This window comes from Coenobita brevimanus, chromosome 104 (assembly GCF_032717465.1).
Source record: "Coenobita brevimanus isolate Jiangsu-jjx chromosome 104, ASM3271746v2, whole genome shotgun sequence".
Classification (NCBI taxonomy): domain Eukaryota; kingdom Metazoa; phylum Arthropoda; class Malacostraca; order Decapoda; family Coenobitidae; genus Coenobita; species Coenobita brevimanus.
The window spans coordinates 17273210-17299424 of NC_137057.1; the positions used below are offsets into that span (position 1 = coordinate 17273210).

General features: G+C 42.1%; 2 protein-coding genes across 2 annotated transcripts; one reads left to right on the plus strand and one right to left on the minus strand.

The window, feature by feature from the left end:
* Positions 1 to 86: 86 nt before the first annotated feature.
* On the minus strand, positions 87 to 11400 carry Vhl (von Hippel-Lindau protein). The gene is made up of 6 exons (XM_080285093.1): positions 11299 to 11400; positions 9515 to 9628; positions 6075 to 6164; positions 4053 to 4172; positions 2762 to 2872; positions 87 to 236 (listed from the first exon to the last, which is right to left on the minus strand). Exons 2-6 carry the CDS (start codon positions 9611 to 9613, stop codon positions 144 to 146), a joined length of 513 nt encoding a protein of 170 aa, XP_080141219.1. The 5' UTR covers positions 9614 to 9628; positions 11299 to 11400; the 3' UTR covers positions 87 to 143.
* A 7643-nt stretch (positions 11401 to 19043) lies between these two features.
* LOC145416021 (uncharacterized) lies at positions 19044 to 20506 on the plus strand. The gene is made up of 3 exons (XM_080285121.1): positions 19044 to 19084; positions 19583 to 19708; positions 20284 to 20506. Exons 1-3 carry the CDS (start codon positions 19044 to 19046, stop codon positions 20504 to 20506), a joined length of 390 nt encoding a protein of 129 aa, XP_080141247.1.
* The last annotated feature ends 5709 nt before the right edge of the window (positions 20507 to 26215 follow it).

The window sequence follows — 26215 nt, forward strand, 5'->3', positions numbered from 1 at the left end:
TTCTCTTAGTGTTTTTCTATGTTGAACTGGTATATTCGTTTCTTTTCCTCTACTATTTTCAGTATTTTTTTCCTTTCCTTCTGTAGTGTAGTCTAGTGTCCTGTTTTACACTCCAGAAAGTTCCAATAAAAACAGGTGCAATGTCACACAGCCACCTTTGCCAGTGTATTCATAAGAACCTGTGGAATGTCCAGAGTATAGGCTTCCTCGGGGTCTCGCAGGCACGAACGCACAACCTGGGGATCAGATACACATGTGGGTCAGAGGAAGTATGGTAACAGGAGCAGATTCAGGGATGTTGCCCATGCTGTACACGCAACACCCTTGTTTTTTTCTCACACGGAGATTAATAAGTCTCAAATAATGCTTGGTTTCAAAGGCTTAATGGAAAATGGAATATTTTGGAAAACAGAATCATAATCATAACCAAGAGAAAATCATGTAGAGAAATAAACAGGCTACAGTATGATGGGCACTAAATAGCTACGGTAAAGTACCCTGCATTAGTAATTTACCATCTGTTCTGATTTTGTGCACAAGTACCTACAGAGTGTGTGGGGACAGCTGATATCAGTACCCTCTTATACCAAGGAAAAGTATTTGGTAAGCAGAGGCTTTTGGAAATCAGGTTTTTGGGTTTGGGAGTTTGTATTGTAACCTGTACTATGAAGTGCATGATTTACTGGCAAATTACAGGTATATTAATATTCCCACAAAGCATGACACAACTCATCTCAGGTACTCATTCAACAGTTTATAAATATACTAGCACATCATACATTATTTAGTTAGCTGAGTGAATGGAGAGGCGCCTGGTGGTTTAGTGGGTAATTAGGGAGCTCCAATCACATTGAGCCAGTGAAGGTTTATGTCCAAGGGATGGTTGGGGTTTATTGCTCAAGTAATGCCACTCAGGGATTGAGTGAGGCTGGTCACCCTCATCTTAAATGTCAGGACCAACTTGCCTAGCCACGGGCTCCTATGCTCCTCATTGGGCAACACTGGATTAGATGATGAAGGAATGAATGAATGAATGAATGAATGAATGATGATATAAACTCTTCAGAAATATTCCTGAATCCACCCCTCAATATAGTAAATCAAGCAACGTTGGGTCTGGTTAGTACTTGGATGGGTGACCGCCTGGGAACACCAGATGCTGTTGGCATAACGTTCTCCCTACGTGTCAAGTGGGGTTGGTGGAGGATTAGTGCCTCTCCCTGTAAAACAATTAACTCTAAGCTCTTGGCCACCCCATTTGGGATACATGGCGTCTGGCAATGAATGAATGAAAGTTCTTGTTATATGTCACCACTGTAATGCTCTCTTTCACTATTAATCCATCCATCCATACATCATCCAATCCTATGTTCCCCCATGAGAAGTATAGGAGTCCGGGGCTAGGCAAGTTGGTCCTGACATTTAAGATGAAAGTGACCAGCCTCACTCATCCAAGTGGCATTACGTGAGCAATAAACTCCAACCATCCCTTGGATATAAACCAAGGCAGGCTCAATCCAACTGGAGTGCCTTAATTACCCACTACACCACCAGAAGCCATAATAAGGTTATATGGTTACCACCCAGCATAGTAAATGGTTTCCTGGTGTACAGGAAACCATTTGGCTTGTCACTCAGTGTAGAGTCACCCACAGGCAGAAGGAAGATGAAAGAATAAAGGGAAAGAAAGAAGAGGGAGTGTAAAGACGCCCATAGGCAAAAGTAAGAGGAAAGAATGAGGGAAAGACAGAAGAGGAAGGAAGGAAGAGAGGAAAAGGCAGACACCCAAAGCAGCACTACATCGAGTGTGTGGATGGTGAGCGCCTATTCAATAAGTTACCGGTATTTAAATATTCTCCCTTCAAGTTTCATTGATACCTGTAATGCTCAAATGCCAGTTCCACCACTTCACAGAATACATGAGAAAAGTTATGATATCTTCTAACACTCTACTGACACACATGGATTTTCTGTATAGTAAATATATTAAAACGTGTCACATATCCCATACGTCTATTCTCTTTTCATCTTAACCTAGACCAGATTACTGCAATTTTATAGCTTAACTTGTATAGCTGAATGTTGGAATAAGAAAATACTATGGCTAAACAACTTTTTCACAGCACTTCCTCAAGATATGGTAAGCATCACATGCTAGAATTCATCAGCTGTAAAAGTCAATGTTCACATGGCAATTTTAGGTCAAGTTAAAGTAGAAAACATATAGAATTGAAAACTGTGGGTTCCTTATGCTCATGTCAGCAGAGTACATGTCAAAGAAAGTACACAAGTTCTCAAGGCAATTTGAACTTAATTCTTGTCAGTGCAGTAATAACTCTCATATCTGAAGTACTTGGCTCCAAATGCTTTCCATGGAATGTTTTGGAGGGTGGAATCATATGAGAAAATCGTATAATGCACTGTCTAGAGCATGGTGACAGTGATGTACCAGTATCTTGCAATAGTAAGTTCTTATCTGTTCTTATACTTGTCTACTTACGAACTCGGTCTTCAAATACCGTACGCAATGAATGAGTGAGGATGTGCAATATCAACCCCTCTCTATACCATGAAGAAATATTTTGCACAGTAGGGGGTTCTGGATCTCAGGTTTTTGGATCTGGAGTTTGTATTGTACCAGATGATTCTCTCTTCACTCACTCTCTCTCATCTCAAGGTAAATTATTTCACATGACTCTCTCTCTCTCTCTCTCTCTCAGCAATTTGTTACTACTGTATGATCTCCCTCCCTCTCTCTCACCTGTGCAGCCCTATCCCTAAGAGTGTACAGGGGGATACTGATGAGAGCAGTCATATGATGGGGGCAGGCAGGACCCAGTAAAACGTGGCCTTCCTGGAGTGCTGGGTGGGGCTGGAAAAAGAAAAAAATAAAGAAAGAAAAAGAAAAATTAACCCTTTCAATCCAGGTGGGCTGATTATTGTATTATTCTTTCAATCAGTGTTGGAGAGCGATATCGTCACATAGTGGCACTCATATGACCAAGTGAAGGAGCTGTCCGGTTATACAAACATCCCTCAATCCCCTCCCTATCCACCAAAAGGAGGGTGGTGGACTCTGAATGAAGTGCAATGTTAGCTCGCAGTCCACTAGGTTCACATTCAGATGAGCCTGGGGTTGCAGCTTCCACAACTAGTACTATTCTTGCTATTACCACATGATCTTATTCAGCTTTAGGAGTGTTCCCAAGCAGTGAAGGGGTTAACTATCGCTATATTTAATACCACCAGCAAAAATTAGAAACGGAATTATCGTTGTTTTATCAGGTGTTGCAAATATCTTACGAACTACTGTATATAGTATTTTGCACATCATTAAAAAAAAGGCCATAAATGCTTCTAAAAAATTTCGTATTTGAAGCCTGTGTCAATCAATACTGTACTTCTCAAACATGGTTCATACGTACTGGAGCAACTGTACATTCAGCCTAACACTTCTCTGGGCAATGATCTCATTATTTGTCACCTTTTTAATTTTTTATTGCTGCCCATAAAGCTGACCCTCCCATATCCCCCCACATACAGTACCAGTTCTATAAGTTGTGCTACGGCATTTTGGAAAATATCTCTGACGTAAGGTAATGTCATGCAAAGGGGCAGATTGAAACAGTTTGGATATATAGCCTATGTTGAAGGGAATATGAAAGTGAGTAAAATGAATTACAGCACTTTTGTTCTAACCTGACAAAGATCCCTCACCCCTTTTCATCTGACTGATGGTCTAAGTGTTGTCAGACTAGTGGGCTAATATGACTAGCAAGCAAGGCGATTAATTCCACCTTTATAACCAGGAGTCATAAAATTTCACACAACCACAACACAGTACAGTATTCAAGTTGTGAGAATGGCCAATTGCTATCTAATGAAAACAAATTTACAAGAGTAACTAAGGAGATTCATTCCTGCCTCATAAGTTAGCCTCATTGAATTTCACACAACCAAGATACAGTATTCAAATTGTGAGGTTGGCCCAGGTCTGTGTGTGGAGTAAGAAAAAAATAATAATAATAATAAAATAATAACTAAACTCCAACCTTAGGGAAGAAGACCTCCTCTGAGTTGACAAGAAGAGTAGCGTTGGTTTCAGCGTCCCGGAAGACCCACGGATGCGTTACAAAGGTGTTGATGTTGTAGTATTCACCAGGGTTCAGACACTGCCAAAGAAAGAGAGGGAAATACAAATTACATTACCACAACTCGCGCTACTGCCACTCACTCCTATCCTATCTGAATAAAATCATCTGGCATTAGCTAAAATAAAGTACCACACTACGCTTCTTCTTCTTCTTTCTTCTTTTGCCAGAAGCCATAATCCCGTACGGGGTGGCCATTTGACTCTGAGTTATTTGTTTTCCAGGGAGGGGCACTAACCCTCCACCAACCCACTTGACACGTAGGGAGCATGTATGGTTTGGTTATGTGGTTACCACCCAGTTGTAAATGGTTTCTTGGCTTACAGGAAACCATTTGGCTTGTCACTCAATGTAAAGCCACCTGTCACAGAAAGAAAAGCAATAAGTAGTGACAGGAAAGATGGGAGAAATAGGAAGACAGAAGGGCAGGCAAAGAAAAAAAATGATAAAGGCTAAGGAAGAAGTAGGCAGCACAACATCAAGTGAGTGGATGATGGTCGCCACCACCTACCACACTACTCACCAGGTTCAAATGCTGCACACACCAATCATGGCGGGAAGAAATATAATATACAGTAGTAGCTAAGTAACTGCTGTAAGACATCTTTTTGACATTCTTTTCTGTTACACCTATTATGTCCAGAATAAGCTGAATACTGCCTATTAGTGTTCTCAGGTTCAAAGCTACTCTAGTATTCTTTTCTGATTTTTGTTTCACATGGCTCAGTGGCAAAATAAGACAGTGGTATGGGTCTACATCCTTTCCATAGCACTTCTTCCTGACTAGCATCACATTCTAGTGTTGCTCTCTTTCTAGCATTGCCTTCCTGTTACAGCTCAACATTCAGGATGAGAGGTGGCAATTTTAGGCCAAGTTAGAGTACAGTGTGGTACATGTACTTCATCCAGTTTGGGACTACTTTAGCATTCTTTTCCTGTTAATGTCAAATAATTTTATTCAGCTGAGAGTGAGTCACAGCAGCCTGGGTGCTGAAGTTCAGCTGCTACAAGTAAAGTTGATCGAACATTTTCCTCAAACTTGCAGTAGCAAGTGTATGGAAGATTCTGATATATTGTGAACACATGACCAACTTACGATGGAAGCTCCTTATACAGATTACAACAGATTATCTTTAACGTTTAGAGTTTAATACTCACTCACAGCCAAATAAAACTGTATGGTATACAGTACAGTATATCCCAATACTCTAGGCTGTATACTCAAGGACAAGAGGTGGTCTACTATTGCCACGCACCTACTTCACATTTGAGGCATGTCCATCACCTTCCTCCCTAATGCTCCATGGCCCATCTATAGGCAAGCCTCCCTCACCACGGGAATGTTAACCGGCAGGGGAAAATGGTTACAAGAATGGGTGAAGTACTACACAAACAATTGTCCCTGACTGAACATTATCCTACAACTCTGTCCTATTAAACTAAAACAATAACAGCCAGCCCCATATCTCTCTTGGAGGTGTAGGGGCCTGAAGCTAACATAGGCTACCATAGTCAAGTACATTTAAGGGCAGATGACCAGGGTAGATGACCAGGATCATATTACATAACTGAAAAGCCACAAGGCGTCTCTTGGGAATGGACTCTACAGAAGGTCGATACTCTAAATGAGGCGTTCTAACAACAGCACTGGATCACCATGATTAAAAAAAAGAGAGAAAAAAAAAAACTACAGTATTGTTCATATGCTTTAACTTGGTAGAGATACTTGTCCTTCTTTGATTTGTAGTTCAATCGCATAATATAATAATACTGTGGCTCTACGTCGTTTACATTGCACTTCATAACTAGCACCATGCTGTAGTGCTTAATCTCTTGTTACACATCAGCACTGAAGTGGAGGCATGGCAATTTTAGGTCAAGTTAAAGTGGATTGAGTATAGGAGCCAACCACCAATGGCCCACCTTGTACTTCTGAGGTGCACCCTTGTAGTCCAGCCAAAAGACGTTAACTTGGCGCTGTGTTCGGTTCACAAAGCGTACAAAGCTGGGTACCTGTTTGATGGAGAAAGACAAATAAATAAATGACTACATAAAATACAAATAAAAAGTACAATTATAGTAAGATTTCACCTGTAAGTCTGCTGGTGAGTCTATGTATGGAACACTGGCTTTCAATCATTCAAGAGGATGGATTTATATGGTTAAAGAGTGTTGTTCCTGAGGTCATTTTGAAATATAAATGTTCTGTGATTATACTGGATCTCTCATGGCTATGGAGTTTAGGGTACTGTATTTAGCATTAATCTGATTAGGCCTAGTGGTACTGTAATAGGAGATATCATGCATTTCTACCCTCCACTGCCAATATCTGTACCATACTCTTCTATCAAATATTTTTACTGAGAATGACTTAAATACACTGAGGTGGTTTGGCCATGTGGAGAGGATGGAGAGTGAGAGGCTAATGAGGAGAGTGTATGTGAGTGAGGTGGAGGGGGGAAGAGGGAGGGGGAGGCCAAGGATGAGATGGAGGGATGGAGTGGAGAGGTATATAAGAGATGGGGTGTGTGAGCTGGGAGCAGGGCATTGAAATGGCAGGGGGCAGGGCACCATGGAGGTGATTTGTTTGTGGCCACCCCTTACGGGATTAAGGCGTCTGGCAATAGATAGATAGATAGACTTAAATACCCAATACATAACCTGTAAATACTCTCTCTCTCTCTCTCTCTGTCTCTCTCTCTCTCTTGCTTTGTTTCATCTGATGGAACTAGGCCACTTCCACAACCTGAATGCTAAGTTGTGGTTGCATGACATTTGATGAGCTTTGTCACAGGAATGAGTCTCCTTGGTTACAAATCAAAACCTACTCTCAAATATGACACTGCTTAGCCTTGATATTAACTGAATGGGGATAGGAATGTTTGTATGGTATGGTACTGAAGATGCAATGGATCTGAGAGGTGGGGTTAGGTTAGGTTAGACTAGAATGAGTTGGCTTAGGTTAGGTTAGAATGAGTTAATTTATAAATGGACTAGATTGGGTTGTGTCTGGTTAGGTTAGGTTAGAATGAATTAAATTACAAATGGACTAGATTTGGCTAGGTCTGGGTTGGATTAGATTAAATTAGGCTAGAATGGGTTGGGTTAGGTTAGAATAAGTTAAATTATGAATGGAACAGCATGGTGGACTGAAGAGGTGAAACAGGCTGTGGCACAAAAGAAGAAAGCATACAATGAATGGGTGAGAAATAGGGGCGTGGAAGAAGTTGAGAGGCGGAAGAGAGAGTTATATGTGGAAAGGAAGAGAGAGGTGAAAAGATTAGTAAGAGAGAGTAAGAAGAGAGTGGATGAGGAATTTGGAAGGAATTTGAGTGTAAAGTGGAGGGACTGTAAGAAAATGTTCTGGAGAGAAGTGAAAAGAGTAAAACAGGGTGGAAGTGAAGTTAGCAGGGGAGTGAAAGATAAAAATGGTAGATTACTAGTGGAGAAGGGAGAAAAAGTGAGCAGATGGAGAGAACACTTTAAGGAATTGTTGAACGTAGAGGATGGAAGTAATGCGAGTATAAGTGGCTGGGGAATGGCTGGGAGAAGGAGGGAGGTGAGAAGACAGGAAGAAATCAGTAGGATAGAAGTTGTGGAAGCAATGAAGAAAGTTAAATCGGGAAAGCCCCAGGAATTGATGGAGTGTGTGGTGAAATGCTGAAGCATGGGGGAGAGATAGTAGTAGAATGGATGTGGAAGATGTGCAGATTGGCCTGGGAGGAAGGTAGAGTCCCGGAAGATTGGAAGTCAGGTATAATTATTCCCTTGTACAAAGGAAAAGGGGAAAAAGAAGTGTGTGGTAATCATAGGGGCATTTGTCTTCTTAGTATAATAGGAAAAGTGTATGGTAGGATACTTATAGACAGAGTTAGAGAAAGAACAGAGAAATTAGTTGGAGAAGAACAGGGAGGCTTTAGGAAGGGAAGAGGTTGTGTAGATCAGATATTCATTCTTAGATCTTTAGTGGAAAAGTTTCTAGAGAAGGGAAAGAAGTTGTGTGCGGCTTTCATGGATTTGGAGAAAGCATATGACAGGGTTTGAGGGGGATTATGGCATCTGGCAATAGATAGATAGATAGATAGATATGACAGGGTGGATAGACAAGGATTGTGGAAAGTGTTAAGAATATATGGAGTAGATGGGAATTTGTTGAATGCTGTGAAGAGTATGTACGATGGTGCAAAGGCTGCAGTGCGTGTGGATGGTGAACTAAGTGAATTTTTCTCTTTGAAAGTTGGTTTGAAACAGGGATGTGTCATGTCTCCATGGTTGTTCAATCTGTACATGGATGGGGTAATAAAAGAGGTACAAGGTAGGGTAGTGGATGTTGGAGTGGCCCTGGTGAGAGAGGATAGTGTTTGGAAACTCCCTGTACTGTTGTTTGCAGATGATACTGTGTTGTTGAGTGAAGACGAAGGGGAGCTGCAAGGCTTGGTGGATGAGTTTGAGAGAGTGTGTAAGAAACGGAACCTAAAGGTGAATGTAGGGAAGAGTAAAGTGATGGTCTTTGAGAGAGGTGAAGTTAGTGAATGTACAGCGAGGTTAGATGGTGAGGAATTGGAAAATGTGAGTACATTTAAGTATTTGGGTAGTGTGATGAGTAAGGATGGAGATTTGGAGGGTGAAGTGCTTGAAAGGGTACAGCAGGGAAGAAAGGTTGCTGGTTCCTTGAAAGCAGTGATAGGAACCAGGGAAGTGAGCATGGAAGTGAAAAAGTTACTACATGACAGTATTGTGATACCAACTCTAACGTACGGAAGTGAAGCTTGGACGTTGTTGGAAGGACACAAGTCAAGAGTGAGAGCAATGGAAATGAGTTATTTAAGAGGAGCCTGTGGAGTCACGTGGAGAGACAGGCTGACGAATGAGGATATAAAGGAGCGTTGTGGTGTGGATGTGGATGTGATAGGAAGCGTTATGAGGAACACACTGAGGTGGTTTGGCCATGTGGAGAGGATGGAGGGTGAAAGACTGACGAAGAGAGTGTATGTGAGTGAGGTGGAGGGGGGAAGAGGGAGGGGGAGGCCGAGGATGAGATGGAGGGATGGGGTGGAGAGGTATATGAGAGAGGGGGGTGTGAGTTGGGAGCAGGGCAGTGAAATGGCAGGGGACAGGGCGACTTGGAGGCGATTTGTTTGTGGCCACCCCAAACGGGATTGAGGCATCTGGCAATAGATAGATAGATAGATAGATGAATGGACTGGATTGAGTTGGGTTTGGTTCAGTTAGAATGTTAGGCTGGGTCTGGTGAAATTAAGTTAGAGTGAAAACAGTACATAATGCATCTGAAAAAAAGATGGATCCGAGAGGTGGGGTGTGGATAGGTTTGGGATGTGTCAGGTTCGTGGTATATACTGTACCTGGGAAGTGATGGATCTCAGTGGGGGCTTCTGCTGCTGCTCTGGGCTCCTCCCTTCTGCTGCTGCTGCTGCCTGCTCTCCTTGCCCAGCAGCAGCCATCACCTATACATCTTCCTTAAACAGCAAAAGGGAAAGATTATTTAACACAATTAGCACCTTGATTATTATTATTTTTTTTTTTTTAAATCCCAGCTGCCACTGGATAATTTTATTCAAATCTGGACAGACCTCTATACTGATTTTACTCAGAAAATGAAACAGCTCTTAAACTCAAAGATTTCCCTCAGATTATTAAAATTATTTGGCAATGGAAAAGGGACAAACTGCAGGAGAGCTCCCATTAACAATGAAAATTTTATGACGGATTATTTTTCAAAACTGTTAATACATTTATGACACCCAGCTTCTGCAGAAATCTCATTCATGTTATTAAGATTGTAAAATTCATTCATGACACCCAGATTTTGCTAGAATACCATGTTACTTAAGAGCACAATGTCTGGTTTGTTGATGGTGGTGGTGTCGTACAGAGGGCAGTGGGTCAATTTGAACCCAAAACTCGTTCATCCTCAAATCCCCAGGGGAAGGCAGGGGAGCATATTTCTCCAGCATCCCTGCTTGTTGGGAGAGACAACTAAATGGGGCCTTTTTGCCTCTCATCTTTCTCTCCTCACTGTCCTCTTCTGTTGTACCTCTTGTCTTGATATTTGCATGTTTCTTCTGACCTTTATTTTCCTTCCACTCCTATCAGGTTATGCATTAGGTTTCATGACATAAATAGTTTAAGGACTTCCCACTGGCATTCCATATCCTTCACCTAATCTAAAATCCTCCCTTTAGGTTCTAATTATCCTCTGACGTGTCCTCCCTACTCCTTACAATACCTTCACGACATAACATAGTGCCACGTGATCTTCGCTATTTGGCACTTGGATTTCATTCGCTCAGTCACTCGTCCCCAAATCACTCGAGTTTGTTGGGTTAAATTGTTTGGTTGAATTTGGCCAGGCTATGCTGTGTTAGGTTAGGTCAGGTCATATTAGGTTAGCTGGGATGAACAGTTACTGACAGATTGACTACGCAGCTGTATTAACCTAAAAGTCTGACATGGTGAGTGTCTGCTTGCCATGGTTTGTGTTAAATAGGTGGTTTTATGGTTAATATCATCAAAATTACACATTTCTGCAACTTTCTGAAACAATCATCATGATAATTTTGTTATAGTTTATTGAGGGAAAAAAAAATCTATCTATCTATCTATCTATCTATTTCCAGACGCCTCAATCCCGTTCAGGGTGGCCACAAACAAATCGCCTCCACGTCGCCCTGTCCCCCGCCATTTCACTGCCCCGCTCCCAACTCTCACCCCCCTCTTTCACATACCTCTCCACCCCATCCCTCCATCTCATCCTCAGCCTCCCCCTCCCTCTTCCCCCCTCCACCTCACTCACATACACTCTCTTCGTCAGTCTTTCACCCTCCATCCTCTCCAAGTGGCCAAAAAATACAGTTGCAAACTTTATGCATACGAGTTCTCCAGCGGATTCACCATGAAAAAGTTTTACTCTAGCCCCATCATCTGAGTGTCCCTCAAAATCAGATGCTGAATAAAATTAACCTGAAGAAAATACAATGTAGGTCTCAGTGGTGAAGGGCTTAGGGTAACACACAGACAATGGGGTAGGGCATTGGCTCCCACGTCTTCAAAGGTTTACTGGCCTACAAGTGGCACTGACAACCCGAATGCATTACTTTGACATACAACATACATCTCTAAATATTACCTTGTGACGGTAACAACCACTACAACAGCACAGGAAATGGTAACAGTAGCTAGTAACACAAATACAACATAAATATTACTACAGAACAATATCACTCGAGACCGTGAAGTGGAACACCAATAATGGACAGTCTCAGTTTCTGGTATTGTACACCATCTTTATTTACATATTGTTTTATGTGTAAAGGCAAAATTTTCAAACCCAAGGCACTATTATCACTATTTTCTTTATTACCTGCTTTAAAAAAATGAACCCAGGTACCGGTTACTCAAGGCCTCCCAACACCAAGATAAGATAAGGTTATTTACAATTTCCAGATCTTCCAAAGCAAATAGTAAGTTTGTGGTAATTAGGCCAATCATATATTTTAAGGATATTTTGGGGTTGAATATGTTTATCCTGTACCTTAAATTACCGTATTCATGCAGCCAAAAGGAAACTAGTATTAAGATTTAGGTGTATATTCCAAAACCACTCTGCTTCTGTGAGTTAGGCCGGGGTAGGTTAGGCACGTTAAATGAGGTTTGATTAGGTTCTATACTTCTCTTCTAGATAAAATGATTAATATATATTCAAGCCCTTCCAAACCTCAACTAATGTAACCAATTCTGACCTACTAGTGACCCATATGAGCAGTGGTTTTAAGGACTACGTGAATAATTACCGGATTATTATTTTTTTTTTTTTTAACTTAGCATCCAGTAAGGTTCAGTGGAAACAGCATTTGCATTACACTTTTTTCTGAAATATACATCTAGGTACGGTAATTTCACACATTATTGGATACTCATCTTACTGAGGAATACCTTATCTCGGTTTTGAGGAAGGTACGAATATACCAAATAAATTTACCATGAGTGGATCTGAAGGATGGGTTTGCGGGTATGGCTGCGACTGTCTGGTTAAGTGGGTTATGTTTGCTGCAGGTGATTTCTGAGCCAAATTAATGTATGGGGTAGATGAATCACCAGAAATATTTATTTAATCTGTTTCAGTCATTCTGGGATTGTTTAATGTGATGAGATTAACTATACAGAAATCCAGCCTAACCTAACCCAGCTTAATCAAACCTAATTGCATCTTTTGTGTTTGGTCACATTCTCCGATTTTTATGTATTGTACGCTAAATTTCATCTCCTCAGTTTTTTAAGCTGATTTCAAATTTGAAGATATTTTTGGGGAGAAATTTTTTGAAAAGTCAGGTTAGTTAATAATATTAACAAATAATATTTAAGTGTAACATTATTTCAGTTCCATTTATTGTACCATATTATCTGCAAAACAGCTGAGTGGTGAGTGAGGGGTGGAGTGACGGTGGAAACATCCATGGCCCATCCATTTATTCCTCACCTAACTGCCGTCACTCCACCCCTTTGTAGGGAAAAAATGTCGTCATGAAATAGCTGTCCCTGTATGTACAACCAGATGATTTAATCCTGGATGGGTTGGTCACAAATGAATTGCCTCCACAGACTCAGTGCTGTCAGGTGCACTCTCTTCAGCTCACACTTCTGTCTCTCAAATACCTCTCCATCCCATTCTCTCATCTCATTTTCCATCTCCCTATCCCCCCATCTCCCCATCCACCTCACATACACTCTCCTTGTCAATCTCTCAACTTCCATACTCTCCACATCTAAAGGGGCATCTAATGCACCACCAGATCACCAGGCCCCAGCCATCTAAAGGTGCATCTAATGCTTTCCATCATATCCACAGTAACACCACAACTAACACCCCTTCACTTCCTCATTTGTCTGTCCGTCTCTCTATGTAACTCCACGTTCAGGAATGGGAGAAGAATACTGTATACATAAAAAGTTTAGGAAATAAATTTCAGTTTTGAAGCTATTTTCTGATGATGCCCCAGAAATGTAATATTACCATTTTTTCTGTTCTCTCTTCTGTTAGGAAGAAGGAAGGAAGGAATAATGAAAAATTAGCACCAAGCCATAATATTGCTATATGGCATTGTAGGAGTAGAGGGAAAATAAAAGATCAGAAGGAACACGGAAATATCATGAAGAGAGGTCGGACAGAAAAGCAGAAGAGGACAGTAAGGAGAGAAAGACTGGAGACAAAAAGACCCCTTTTAGTCGCCTCGTATGAAAAGCAGGGATACCGAGAAAGTACCGGTATTCTTTCCCCCCCCCCCTCCCCAGGGATGTTCCGTTAGGAAGATGACAAAGCTAGATTCAAAAGATGCCAAAGTTTGGTTAGATAGATCCGAAGGATGGTGTTTTATGGTGGTAGTAGCTGCTACTGGTACCAGTAGTTGTAGTATTAGTAGCCCCAGGCACATTGAACATAAGCCAGTATACTGCAGGCTGAAGTTGCTGTTCGTATAGGAGGTAGGGAGAGAGTTGTGAGACCTTGTACAGTAACTGGACAGTGGAGCAGTTCAGTTATATTGGTGTCACTGCATGAAGGCAATCTTTGTCTCTTTTTTGTGGTAAAATCAACTTATTTGGGAGTTGAATCGTTATTTTCTCAGATATTGGGACGTAACTAAGTTTATATCATCTACAAAGTTTATTACCCATGTATAGTGTATTTTACAGTCAAAAAGGAGTATAAATAAATGCACTTACCTGATCCAGCATCAAGGTATCTTCACCACAGCCAACTAGTCTGCCACCTACAAGAATTATGAACCAATCTCTTATGTTTAAGTGAAAATCATCATGTAAACACAGCAGACTGTGTTAGTGGTATTCTTCTCAAAGTTAATTCACTTTTAACAAGCTTGGGATTTTTTTTTTTACCAATAGCAGCTTATCTTCCACAGCTCCATGGCAGAATAAGACAACACTGTAGCTCTGCATCGTTTTCTGTATGGTAGTACAGTAAAACCTCGATATAACAGACTTCAATAGACCGGCATTCGCTTTTATCAAACTCGAGGAGCTACCAGACTAAATTCCTATATATTGGAAAAAGTCCGATAAAGCCAGAAGCAGTCCAGACTGCCTGACCACTTCAGGTATGCTCACTACAATAAGGTAAATAAAAGACATTTTTATTGGTGTACAGTACAGTATTATTATATGAGGCGTCTAGAGCCAAAGGGGCATCCCCACCAATATACTGGTTTTGAGTTAGGTAGGGGAGACAACAGGCTTAACCCTCTTCTCAGTGACAGCACTGGTTGCCATACAAGATTCGGCCTTCTGGACAGTGGTAGAGGGGCTCAAAGTCACGTGGGTTTGTCCATGCTGCCGGGCGAACAAATCAGAGCAGGCAGGCATCTAAGCCACACAGCCCAAACCAATCAGCATTCTCACTCTCTGCCACTCCCCCAGAGCAGCCAATCAGCAAGCGTGTGGCCCGCCCGGTGTGCCGGTGAGGCTTCCCTCCCGTGTTCACTGAGGTGTATAATTATTATGTATTGGATTTTTACCCCATTTATCGTGGATTATTGGTGACAAGATGAGCTGTTGTTATTGGGGTTGAAGGGGGGTTGACAAGATGAGTTCATCACATAGTTACAGTGAGGAGGTGGTGCCTATAGCCTTTCGTAAGTGTCAGAAGTGTGTGGAGAAGTGGAAAAAGGTAGAAAGGAAGAGGAAAAGAGAGTGGTGAGGGGAGACAGCGGGAGGGGGCGTGGCACCGAGGAGGCAGAGTTGGATGTCGATCTCCTAGATGACGACCCCACCATTTAACCCCCCACTACCCCTTCTCAATTTACTTAAGCAGGAGTAGATGAGAATGAGAGGGCAAAGGAAGGAGTGTGTATAGTTGTGAGTAAAAGATGGAAGAAGAGCATAAGACAGTATGGATCAGTTGGGTCAAGGATTGTGTGGGTAAAGTTGAAAGTTGGAATACAAATGTGGGCGATTGTGTGTGTGTATGCGCCAACGCAAGATCGTGCTAGAAGAGTGAGAGAAGAGTTCTGGACAAATGTGGAAGTGTGCATGGAAAAGTTTGGAAGGAATGAGAGAGTGTTTTTGATTGGTGATATGAATGGTAAAGTTGGTAATGTGAAGGTGGATGGAATAGTTGGTGAGTGGGGTGTGCCTGCTGAGGTAGATGAGAATGGGAGTGCGTTAGTGGACATTTGTGCTGGGAGGGGGTTGGTAATAGCCAATACCCTCTTCAGGCATAAAATGATCCACCGGTATACATGGCGAGTGATGAGAAGGGTGGGTGGTGAACTGAATGAAAGGAAGGCAATGATTGATTATGTGTGTGTGGATGAAAGGATGCGAAGATGTGTAAAGGATGCAAGAGTGTATAGAGGTTGGGGGAGTGGACTTTCTGACCACTACTTGGTCGTGGCCAGGATTAGGATGCAAGTAAGATGGAGGAATAGAGGAAGGGAAAGACGAGAGGAAGGAGTAGTTGCAAGGAGAGTGGAAAGGTTAGAAGAGGATGAGAAAAAGGCAGAGTATAAGAGAGAAGTGGAGGAACGATTGGGCAAATATGAATTGGAGCAGATGGGAGACGTGGAAGGTGTGTGTAAGATATTTACAGAAGAAATATGTGCAGCATGTGATGTGGTGTGGAAGGAAGAGAAGACGGAGGGGGGTGCAAGGAACAGCGTGGTGGACTGAAGAGGTGAAACAGGCAGTGGCACAAAAGAAGAAAGCATACAATGAATGGATGAGAAATAGGGGCGTGGAAGAAGTTGAGAGGAGGAAGAGAGAGTTATATGTGGAAAGGAAGAGAGAGGTGAAAAGATTAGTAAGAGAGAGTAAGAAGAGAGTGGATGAGGAATTTGGAAGGAATTTGAGTGTAAAGTGGAGGGACTGTAAGAAAATGTTCTGGAGAGAAGTGAAAAGAGTAAGACAGGGTGGAAGTGAAGTTAGCAGGGGAGTGAAAGATAAAAATGGTAGATTACTAGTGGAGAAGGGAGAAAAAGTGAGTAGATGGAGAGAACACTTTAAGGAATTGTTGAACGTAGAGGATGGAAGTAATGCGAGTATAAGTGGCTGGGGAATGGCTGGGAGAACTAGGGAGGTGAGAAGACAGGAAGAAATCAGTAGGATAGAAGTTGTGGAAGCAATGAAGAAATTTAAATCGGGAAAGCCCCAGGAATTGATGGAGTGTGTGGTGAAATGCTGAAGCATGGGGGAGAGATAGTAGTAGAATGGATGTGGAAGATGTGCAGATTGGCCTGGGAGGAAGGTAGAGTCCCGGAGGATTGGAAGTCAGGTATAATTATTCCCTTGTACAAAGGAAAAGGGAAAAGAAGTGTGTGGTAATCATAGGGGCATTTGTCTTCTTAGTATAATAGGAAAAGTGTATGGTAGGATACTTATAGACAGAGTTAGAGAAAGAACAGAGAAATTAGTTGGAGAAGAACAGGGAAGGTTTTAGGAAGGGAAGAGGTTGTGTAGATCAGATATTCATTCTTAGATCTTTAGTGGAAAAGTTTCTAGAGAAGGGAAAGAAGTTGTATGCGGCTTTCATGGATTTGGAGAAAGCATATGACAGGGTGGATAGACAAGGATTGTGGAAAGTGTTAAGAATATATGGAGTAGATGGGAAGTTGTTGAATGCTGTGAAGAGTATGTACGATGGTGCGAAGGCTGCAGTGCGTGTGGATGGTGAACTAAGTGAATTTTTTCTCTTTGAAAGTTGGTTTGAAACAGGGATGTGTCATGTCTCCATGGTTGTTCAATCTGTACATGGATGGGGTAATAAAAGAGGTACAAGGTAGGGTAGTGGATGTTGGAGTGGCCCTGGTGAGAGAGGATAGTGTTTGGAAACTCCCTGTACTGTTGTTTGCAGATGATACTGTGTTGTTGAGTGAAGACGAAGGGGAGCTGCAAGGCTTGGTGGATGAGTTTGGGAGAGTGTGTAAGAAACGGAACCTAAAGGTGAATGTAGGGAAGAGTAAAGTGATGGTCTTTGAGAGAGGTGAAGTCAGTGAATGTACAGCGAGGTTGGATGGTGAGGAATTGGTAAATGTGAGTACGTTTAAGTATTTGGGTAGTGTGATGAGTAAGGATGGAGGTTTGGAGGGTGAAGTGCTTGAAAGGGTACAGCAGGGAAGAAAGGTTGCTGGTTCCTTAAAAGCAGTGATAAGAAACAGGAAGTGAGCATGGAAGTAAAAAAGTTACTACATGACAGTATTGTGATACCAACTCTAACATACGGAAGTGAAGCTTGGACATTGTTGGAAGGACACAAGTCAAGAGTGAAAGCAGTGGAAATGAGTTATTTAAGAGGAGCCTGTGGAGTCACGTGGAGAGACAGGCTGACGAATGAGGATATAAAGGAGCGTTGTGGTGTGGATGTGGATGTGATAGGAAGCGTTGTGAGGAACACACTGAGGTGGTTTGGCCATGTGGAGAGGATGGAGGGTGAAAGACTGACGAAGAGAGTGTATATGAGTAAGGTGGAGGGTGGAAGAGGGAGGGGGAGACCGAGGATGAGATGGAGGGATGGGGTGGAGAGGTATATGAGAGAGGGGGGTGTGAGTTGGGAGCAGGGCAGTGAAATGATGGAGGACAGGGCGAGTTGGAGGCGATTTGTTTGTGGCCACCCCAAACGGGATTGAGGCGTCTGGCAATAGATAGATAGATAGATAGACTACACTACTTTTTTTTTTAGTGTTATTATTTCAATCTATTATGGTAGAGGAAGAATAATAACTGCATTGATTTCAGTTTTAGTTGTCAAAAACATGAAATTACAGTAATAATTATTCGTTTATTAATATTAAGTGAACTGGAATCTTCAGTTAATAAAGTTTTGTACATTAATACATTCATTGATGTTTTTTCTGCTATGTTTTTAAATCCCTACAATATGTTATTATACCCACTTATAAATTGGGGGTTTGGTTTACTGCCTATTTTGTGGTTACGGTTATTATTGTTTTGTTTTTTTGGCTTTACATGTAGAGCATAGGCGCTGATGATCATTTTGATGTATAAAAGGTTTGTTTATTGCCTTCTGGTTATGACGTTGCCATAAACACAACTTTAAAGCGTCATAACTCAAAAGTATATTTTGGCGCCGATGCCCCTTTGGTTCTAGACACCTCATATATATTGTACCATTTGACTAATGTAGTGAAGTTATAATGCAGTACAGTACCGCAATGGTAGTCAAAACAATTTAAAAACTTTCATACAGTCCTGACTAATGTCTGATATATTGGAAAAAGTCCGAATTAGCAGGGGGAGGTCCAGATGTCACTTTTATCAGAATTTCACATTTTTCGGACTGGCTTGGGTCCCAATTAGTCCGTTATAGTGAGGTCCTACTGTGCCTCTTTGTGACTAGAGTCACATCTAGCATTAATATGCTTTATATACTGCTTGGAAACCAGATATAAAGATGGCAATCTTTTGCCTAGTTTAAGTGGACAGAGTATAGTTTCAGTCCATGACGTATCCCATCAGTTTTGTGATATTCAGCAGTCATATCTCAGCAGTTTCACCTTATTATGCTTGCACTACAGGTTAATAGTAAGAAGAGATAACCAAGAAATGAATAAATTAATAAATATATAAAGAGAAAAAGCCATTTACAGTGCTGCACTGCATTGTTTGGTAATTATAGTTAACCAAAATATGGATGCTAAGTTGTCTAGTGAAGTAAGGCACTCCAGCCAGATGTGGCCCATCCATTTTAAATCAGATGAACAGTCGCGATTTTGTTGTTCACATAACCACAGGGGGGGGGGGGAGCAACTGGTCACTCTTGGCTTGAATATCTGGACAGAATATCCTAACCATCAGGTCTTTTCACTCCTAATGGGAAAAGTAAAGGATGAAGCAATAGATGTAATAATGACTGAGTTCTGTATTCGTAAGACTGAGAGTGCACAGGTGTAAGCAAGCCCTTAATTATTTGCAGCAATTTAGGTAACCATCATAATCATCATCATCATCATCATCCAATCCTGCATTGCCCCATGAGGAGCATAGGAGTCCAGGACTAGGCAAGTTGGTCCTGACATTTAAGATGAGAGTAACCAGCCTCACTCATCCCTGAGTGGCATTACGTGAGCAGTAAACCCCAACCACCCCTTGGAACCTTCACCGGCTCAATCCAATTGGAGCGCCGTAATTACCGTACCCACTAAATCACCAGGCGCCAAAATTTGGTTGTGTGGTTACTCCACTGGGTGGTAACTTGTATATATTAGATGTAATCATTCTGCACCCCACATTACAGAATATAGCCTAGTCAACAATGATACAAAGTGGTCAGACATGTTCCACCATCATCACTTACCTCAGAAAATATCCTAAGATATTTGGGGGCTTTTTCACACTTTCGGGTCTTCACTTTCAATAAAATGATCCTTACTGTTTGGTTTTGACAGGTTAGTACGCAGTGTGAAGATGGGGGAAGAAGGTGGTGGTGGTGGTGGCAGCGGCAGCAGTACATCATCGTCAGTAATGAATCAACTGGAGGACACAACACGGGAGATCCATGAATGTTTTCAGAGGTCAGTTTCATTCAGCAAGCAACTCTTCTTCACATACCATATAACCTCCCACCTCGCATGCCTTCCTAGCGTACCACACATCCTGTCACTTCACCTACCTTCTTGGCCTACCGCACATTCTCCCACATTCAGACTCGCTCACAAGCACTCCAGTTGACCTTTCTTCTAATACAAATCCATTCTCTTTTCATGATACCATTTGATAACACTCATTTATACACTTCCTATTTACAACTGTGCGTCTTTTGTGAACATTTTAAGTTTTATCCTGTCCATTTCACCATATGCAACCCACACACATGAGATGCAAGGATAACCCCTCTAGTTTGTGGAAATATCATTAATTTCATTCTGGCTACTGACTGACTGTTATTTGACTTAGGAGAGGCTAATGTCAGACTACCAGTATTTTACTGTATTTGGCTGTGTTCAGACATCCTTAAACTGTAGGGATGAAGGTGATGGTAGAGCGTATTATATAATGAGCTGTGCCTTTCGTATTGAATAGATTGCATTAGATAGGATACGAGGCACATGCAGTAATATTTGAAGTAAGCTGTCCCTTATCACTTCAGACTGGAGTTCATTGAGGCCAAGCTGCGTCGTCGGTACTACCCCAACGATGAGAAGAAGCGCCTGGAGAAAGAGGTGAAGGAAATCAAGACCCACCTCACCCGCCACCAGACCAACCTGCGATCCCTGCGTGGGGAGAACCGCGTGGCTATGGTGCTGTCCATACTCATCCTGGCGCTCTGTGCTCTGATATACCTCATATACACTCTACTCTTCCCCAGCTGAGCATGGCAGAGCTCTTGTCCATTTCATCAACACTTTACTCTTCCCCATGAGAGCACAGGGGAATGCTGACCTGCAGTCATTGTTATAAGTCATCCATCTCATTGACATTAACACTTCACATCTCTACCTATTTATCTATCTCTCTATAAACACCTTAATCCTGTAAGGGGTGGCCATTTGTCTCTTCAAGTTGTTTTACAGGAAGGGCACTAACCCTCCACTAACTCACATGCTGACATGTTTTTTTTTTTTTTTTACGTGTCCGACTCTGGGCAAAGGCTTCAGGGCCTATTTCTCGGGGGCAGTGACCTATCCCAAGGCCCAGTAGTCCTCCTGCACCTCCACATGTCACTACTTCGGCGCTAACACCCACCATTCATATTAAATACATGCTAGGGCTGTCTCATACAGGACTGGTGTACTTGTATCAGCGGGGGTATTTTTACGACATGTCGGCGGGTCATCTGGTAGATCAGGAAAGTCTGCTTTTAGAAAATTCAAATCCTTAAACTGTTCCCTGCCCCAGCCGGGATTCGATCCTGGGTCCATCAGGACTGCAGGCCGCCTCTCTACCGATTCAGCCACCGCCTCCCCCCTACAGTACCTACATCTCTATACCTAATATTACCTACCTATACCTACCTAATTATCTCTGTACCTATCTCTGTACCTACCTAATTATCAGTACCTACATCTCTATACCTCCACACACTTTCCCAGCTGAGCACACCGGTCACCAGCAAGCAGTCAGTGTTATAAGTCAGAGGCACATCCCAAGACATCACACATTCCATACTATGGGTTCAGTAAATTGTGGTTATATATAGTGAGAGACTGATGAGGAGAGTATATGTGAGTGAGGTGGAGGGGGGGAGAGGGAGTGGGAGGCCAAGGATGAGATGGAGTGATGGAGTGGAGAGGTATGTTAGAGAGGGGGGTGTGAGCTGGGAGCAGGGCAGTGAAATGGCGGGGGACAGGGCGACATGGAGTCTACTGTTTGTGACCACCCCATACGGGATTAAGGCATCTGGCAATAGATAGATAGATAGATAGAATTAGCTCCTTCAGTTTGAGAGACTGCCTAAGGAAAGATTACAGCACAATATGTAAGATGATTGACAGAGAACATTTGCTTGAAGATTTGTCAGTAGATCATCATCATCATCAACTTAAGGTTAGGGCAGCTGCGCACAAATATATGAGATGGTTGGGAAACAATACCAGTCTGGAAGTTTGGATATCAACATCATCACCATCGTCATCATCACCATCATCATCATCACAATTATCCTGACCCTTTTTCCACCCAAGGTTAGGGTGGGGCATAAAAAGGCATAGATGTAAGAGAACAGTCAGCAGCATACCTAGGATAACGGGCCACACAGTCATACACACATCATTCTGGTCCTGTATTCCTAAATGCACCTCATAGCTACAGGCATTTGCATTTTTTTTTTTCCCCTTCTTTTTTCACGTCTTCTTCACATATATTTAAATGCCATGTAAGATATTGTATCAGTATTTGTATAGAGCAGTAAGGCTTCATTATGTACTGTATGTTTTTTGTAATATCTTGAAATTGTAATCAGATAACACAAAAATGCAAAGTTAAATTCCGTATCTACCTGTAAGTTGATCTGTCTGTTTGGAGGTAGACACCTTAATCCCAGAGGGGGTGGCCACAAACAAATCACCTCCATGTTGCCCTGTCCCTACCATTTAGCTGCCCTCCCCCCAACTTACACCCTCACTCACATACCTTTATACTTTCATCCCTCCATCTCATCCTCATATAAGTTAATCTGTCCTTTTGGGGGTAGATGCCTTAATCCCAGAGGGGATGGCCACAAACAAATCACCTCCATGTCACTCTGTCCTCTTCTATCAGACAGCCCTCCTTCCAAACTCGTACCACCTTCATTTATAGGCACCTTGGCTGCAGTAAATTATAGAAAATTACCTGTTAAACTTCCAGGGTAGCTTAGTATTGTAATTTGCCTGTTTCTCTCAGTTTTCACTCTCGTCTTAAATGTCAGGACCAACTTGCCTAGCCCCGGTCTCCTACGCTTCTCATGGGGCAGCGTAGGATTGGATGATGGATAGACGGATGGATGGATGGATGGATTCACTTACTTTACAGCACCAGTTGTATGGAGAAAGTTTAAGTATTTTTTTTTAAGACATGGTTGATTTACAATGAGGACTGCCTGTATTTATTTCCAGGGGTCATATTCTTAACACCTTAGTAGGCTTTCTGTCACCTCTTCCTCAGCAATATACAATTATCCCGTGTCTTTCTCGGGTGTTATGTTGCATGGACACCTGTGAGAAACATACCGGTATTTCTTTATCATAATGAAACCCTTTAAAAAGAGACTCTCAGCCATAATGTAACTATGTAGTGGCCTGAAATATTCGTAGTGCCTTACTGCATCACCAGGCATTAGAAGCTATAGTAGGACTCGCCCACGTTTGCGGCTGTGGTGTGGCCCGCACCTGTGTACAGTGTTGCCACGTTTTCTATACCGTTATCTCTCTCTCTCTCTCTCTCTCCTGGCGGGAAATGTGAGCCACCCTGAGTACTTTTGATTCTTTTATAAGTTATTTATAATTGTGCTTTCATTTGTTAATTTGGTTTTGTTATATTTAGTGATGCCAACAATGCATTCAATGCATGCCCCTCTCCTGCCTCTCTCTCTCTCTCTCTCTCTCTCTCTCTCTCTCACCGACTGGGTGTGGAAGTGTTGCCGCTCGCGAGTGAATGTTTTTTTTTTTTTTACTCCGATATTGGCATATGCCTACTATTTTGTCCTACATATTAGCTTATGATTATAAATGTGATTATTCCTCGTCCTTAAAATTATGGTAAAAGCCGGTAAATGTGAGCATTTTTCCCTAGCAACACCTGTACAAGCTATGCTTGGGTCTACGGAGGTACGTACTTTACCTCAGGCCAGACTGGGTAAGTGTTGCCACTCACAAGAATTACATGAATTATTTCTTTTACTTTGGATATTGGCATATTTCTTCTTTTTTCAGGCTCATTATCTTATATCCATAACTGTGATATTATTACCCACCCTAAAACTACGCTAAAAACCATTAAAAGTGACTACAATTTCTTTTAGCAACACTGTACAATATGTATGCCATGTTTCTGTGTTACTGTATAAATATTTTATGCATAATAAGATTACTGTTGATTCATCCATCAAAATACACAAGTGTAAGTTTTATTCATCTGAATTTATCGAATTTGTGATGCCTTGTACATAAATAGCTTCCGTTTCACATCGCAAGTTGGGGAAACGTGGCACCATTGTACACAGGTGTGGGCCACACCACAGCCGCAAACGTGCGCGAGTCCTACTGTAGTTGTTTGAAGTGTATTTTGTGGATGGCTTAAGAACAAATGTTATTAAAGTATCACAGAATGCACCTTAAACTAGTGTATTTTGTGATGGTTTACTCACCCGCAAAAAAAGTCCAGCAAAGTTGAGTACTGTGAAAAATATTGTCACAGATTACATAAATTATATACCAATACTGTAGAAGAGAATAGTAACGTGCTGTGTGCAGAAATAAACTGGGAAGGAAGAGGTGTTAGGGAGCCTCCTTAACTGATAAGACTATGGACCCTAGTGTTAGCAACGTTTAATATGTTGATGTCTTTTTCTTTTTTTTAGCTCCCTCCTGCTGCTACTAGGCTGATTTATTCAATTACGGAAAGGTGTCTGGTACTGAAGGGGTTAACAAAGACTATATCTTACCCTGTGGTTCAACACCCCTCCAAACTGAGTAAAATGACTTGAAGGTAACAAGAGTATAGGAAAGAATTATTGTTGTAATCCCTGCAATTCCAAGGCTGCGTTTTTAATTCTTGCTATCATTGGACATCTGTATGTAGCTGAGGAGTGACTTTTTGAACTGGAGAAGTTAGATGTCGCCTTAATTAACCCCCCTCACTGCAAGACATCTCCCCTAAGTTAAATAAAATTGCCCAGTGGTAGCTTAATTTAAATAGAGACATCATGGAATTGAAAGGGTTAATTCATTCATTCCATGACATGAGCACACTATTGCATTTATGAATTGCGCACTGTACTTTTGTCTTCTACATTCCAAATGATTTGTAACTCTGTATTATACTGTTCTCTCTGCATTTGGATTCTGTTTGTTTCATATTGTTTACAAAGGCTCCTGTATTCATACATGCATCGGCCTTGTTCACCTGATGACAGCTCTCCACACTGCTTGATATTGGGCAGCCACGCTATTTAGTTCCTTATCACTAAGGTCACTCTTTAACACCATCCTTTTTTTTTTTTTTTTTTTTTTTTTTTTTTTTTAAATAACTTCAGCATTCAGTCCTTTCATCCTCTGCATCCAGTTGTCCATCCATTCTCTCCACACACCCAGACCATCTCAGTCCACCCTTCCTCATCACAACACTTATACATTCAAGTCCCATCCTGCCTCCAAACTCTTCATTCACAACCCCATCCCCCCCCAGGGCTCCCATTCATGGATTTACTGATGCATTACACATCCATCTGATCATTATTATCTCTATGCCTGTGAGCCAACAAGTATCCTCATCCTCTACTGCCCAGGTCTTACTACCTTACAGCATTACATTCCTAATGCTTTCTGCCTATAAGGATCTCTTTGCATGGAGGGAGAGCCCTCTCAATGTCAGGGGAGGCAGCAGCTCCCTTAACTTCCTCTAGCCACACCTTACCATAGTCACAGCCCCACCTCCAGTAAATAACATGTCCCCCAATAACAAAACTCTTCCACACACTCAAGAGACCTTCACCAAGATCAATCCTTTCATGCCAGACAGTCTCTATGTGCTCTACCCGTCACAACACGCACACAAAATCAGTACCATATTAATTTGCCGCCCACCTCTAATACCGCTACATTTCTTATGCAGCCATTTATCACAAAACTGCACAAGATGGAATTATTCCCCACACCTTTGTGGCAAACTGCATATGACCACTCTCCCACTGCATTGACAGTACCCCCACCAGGCCTGTTTATCATCAGTTTTGTTTTATATGAGTTTACTCTCAAACCTTTGTACCCCATTCCATCTCTCCAGTTCCTGAATCTTTCCTCTGCTTCCCTCTCACTCTCTGCAGTGAGCACCAAGCCATCAGCATACAGCTTCTCCCATAGCAGTCCATTTCAGAAGCCACGTGAAAGAGCTGCAGGCACCAAGATAAACAATAAGGGGCTTAAGACTGATCCCTGATGCACGCCAACATTCACGGAAAACTCACCACTCAAACCTCTGTTCACTCTCACTTGGGCACGAACACCCTCTTATATAGCCATAACCAGTCTAACCAACCACTCTTCAATTCCAGGCTTTCTCATTGCCCACTTCACCAGCTCCCTAGCCCTTTAACCGTGGGTGTCATTCCAGAATGACATTGACAAAACTGGACCAAACCACGGGTGTCATTCTGGAATGATCATGAATATTTTGAACACCGTGCATTTTTCCTGCGCGCAAAGTGTCTCACGCAAGAGTAGCTGTCGAGTTCTTTCACGCCAGCCATCCCACACCTCCCTCCTCCAACCCCGAGGGGGCCTCCCCCACCCCTGCCCTGACCCGCCTCAGTCAGTATCTGTCCAGCTCTGTGCGTGAGAATGGCGCTCCATCCCGACTCATCGTCGCTCGCTTCCTCCTCGAAA

Bases quoted from the DNA above. Each gene is read 5' to 3' on its own strand.
- Vhl (XM_080285093.1), bottom strand. From the start codon at position 9,613: ATGGCTGCTGCTGGGCAAGGAGAGCAGGCAGCAGCAGCAGCAGAAGGG. The intron at 4,173-6,074 runs GTGGGCCATTGG...TTTCTTTGGCAG, and splicing joins GTGCACCTCAGAAGTACAAG to TGTCTGAACCCTGGTGAATA. The intron at 2,873-4,052 runs GTTGGAGTTTAG...TTCTTTTTCCAG, and splicing joins AGGAGGTCTTCTTCCCTAAG to CCCCACCCAGCACTCCAGGA.
- LOC145416021 (XM_080285121.1), top strand. From the start codon at position 19,044: ATGACTGAGTTCTGTATTCGTAAGACTGAGAGTGCACAGGT. The intron at 19,085-19,582 runs GTAAGCAAGCCC...TGGTTTTGACAG, and splicing joins AAGACTGAGAGTGCACAGGT to GTTAGTACGCAGTGTGAAGA. The intron at 19,709-20,283 runs GTCAGTTTCATT...TTATCACTTCAG, and splicing joins ATCCATGAATGTTTTCAGAG to ACTGGAGTTCATTGAGGCCA.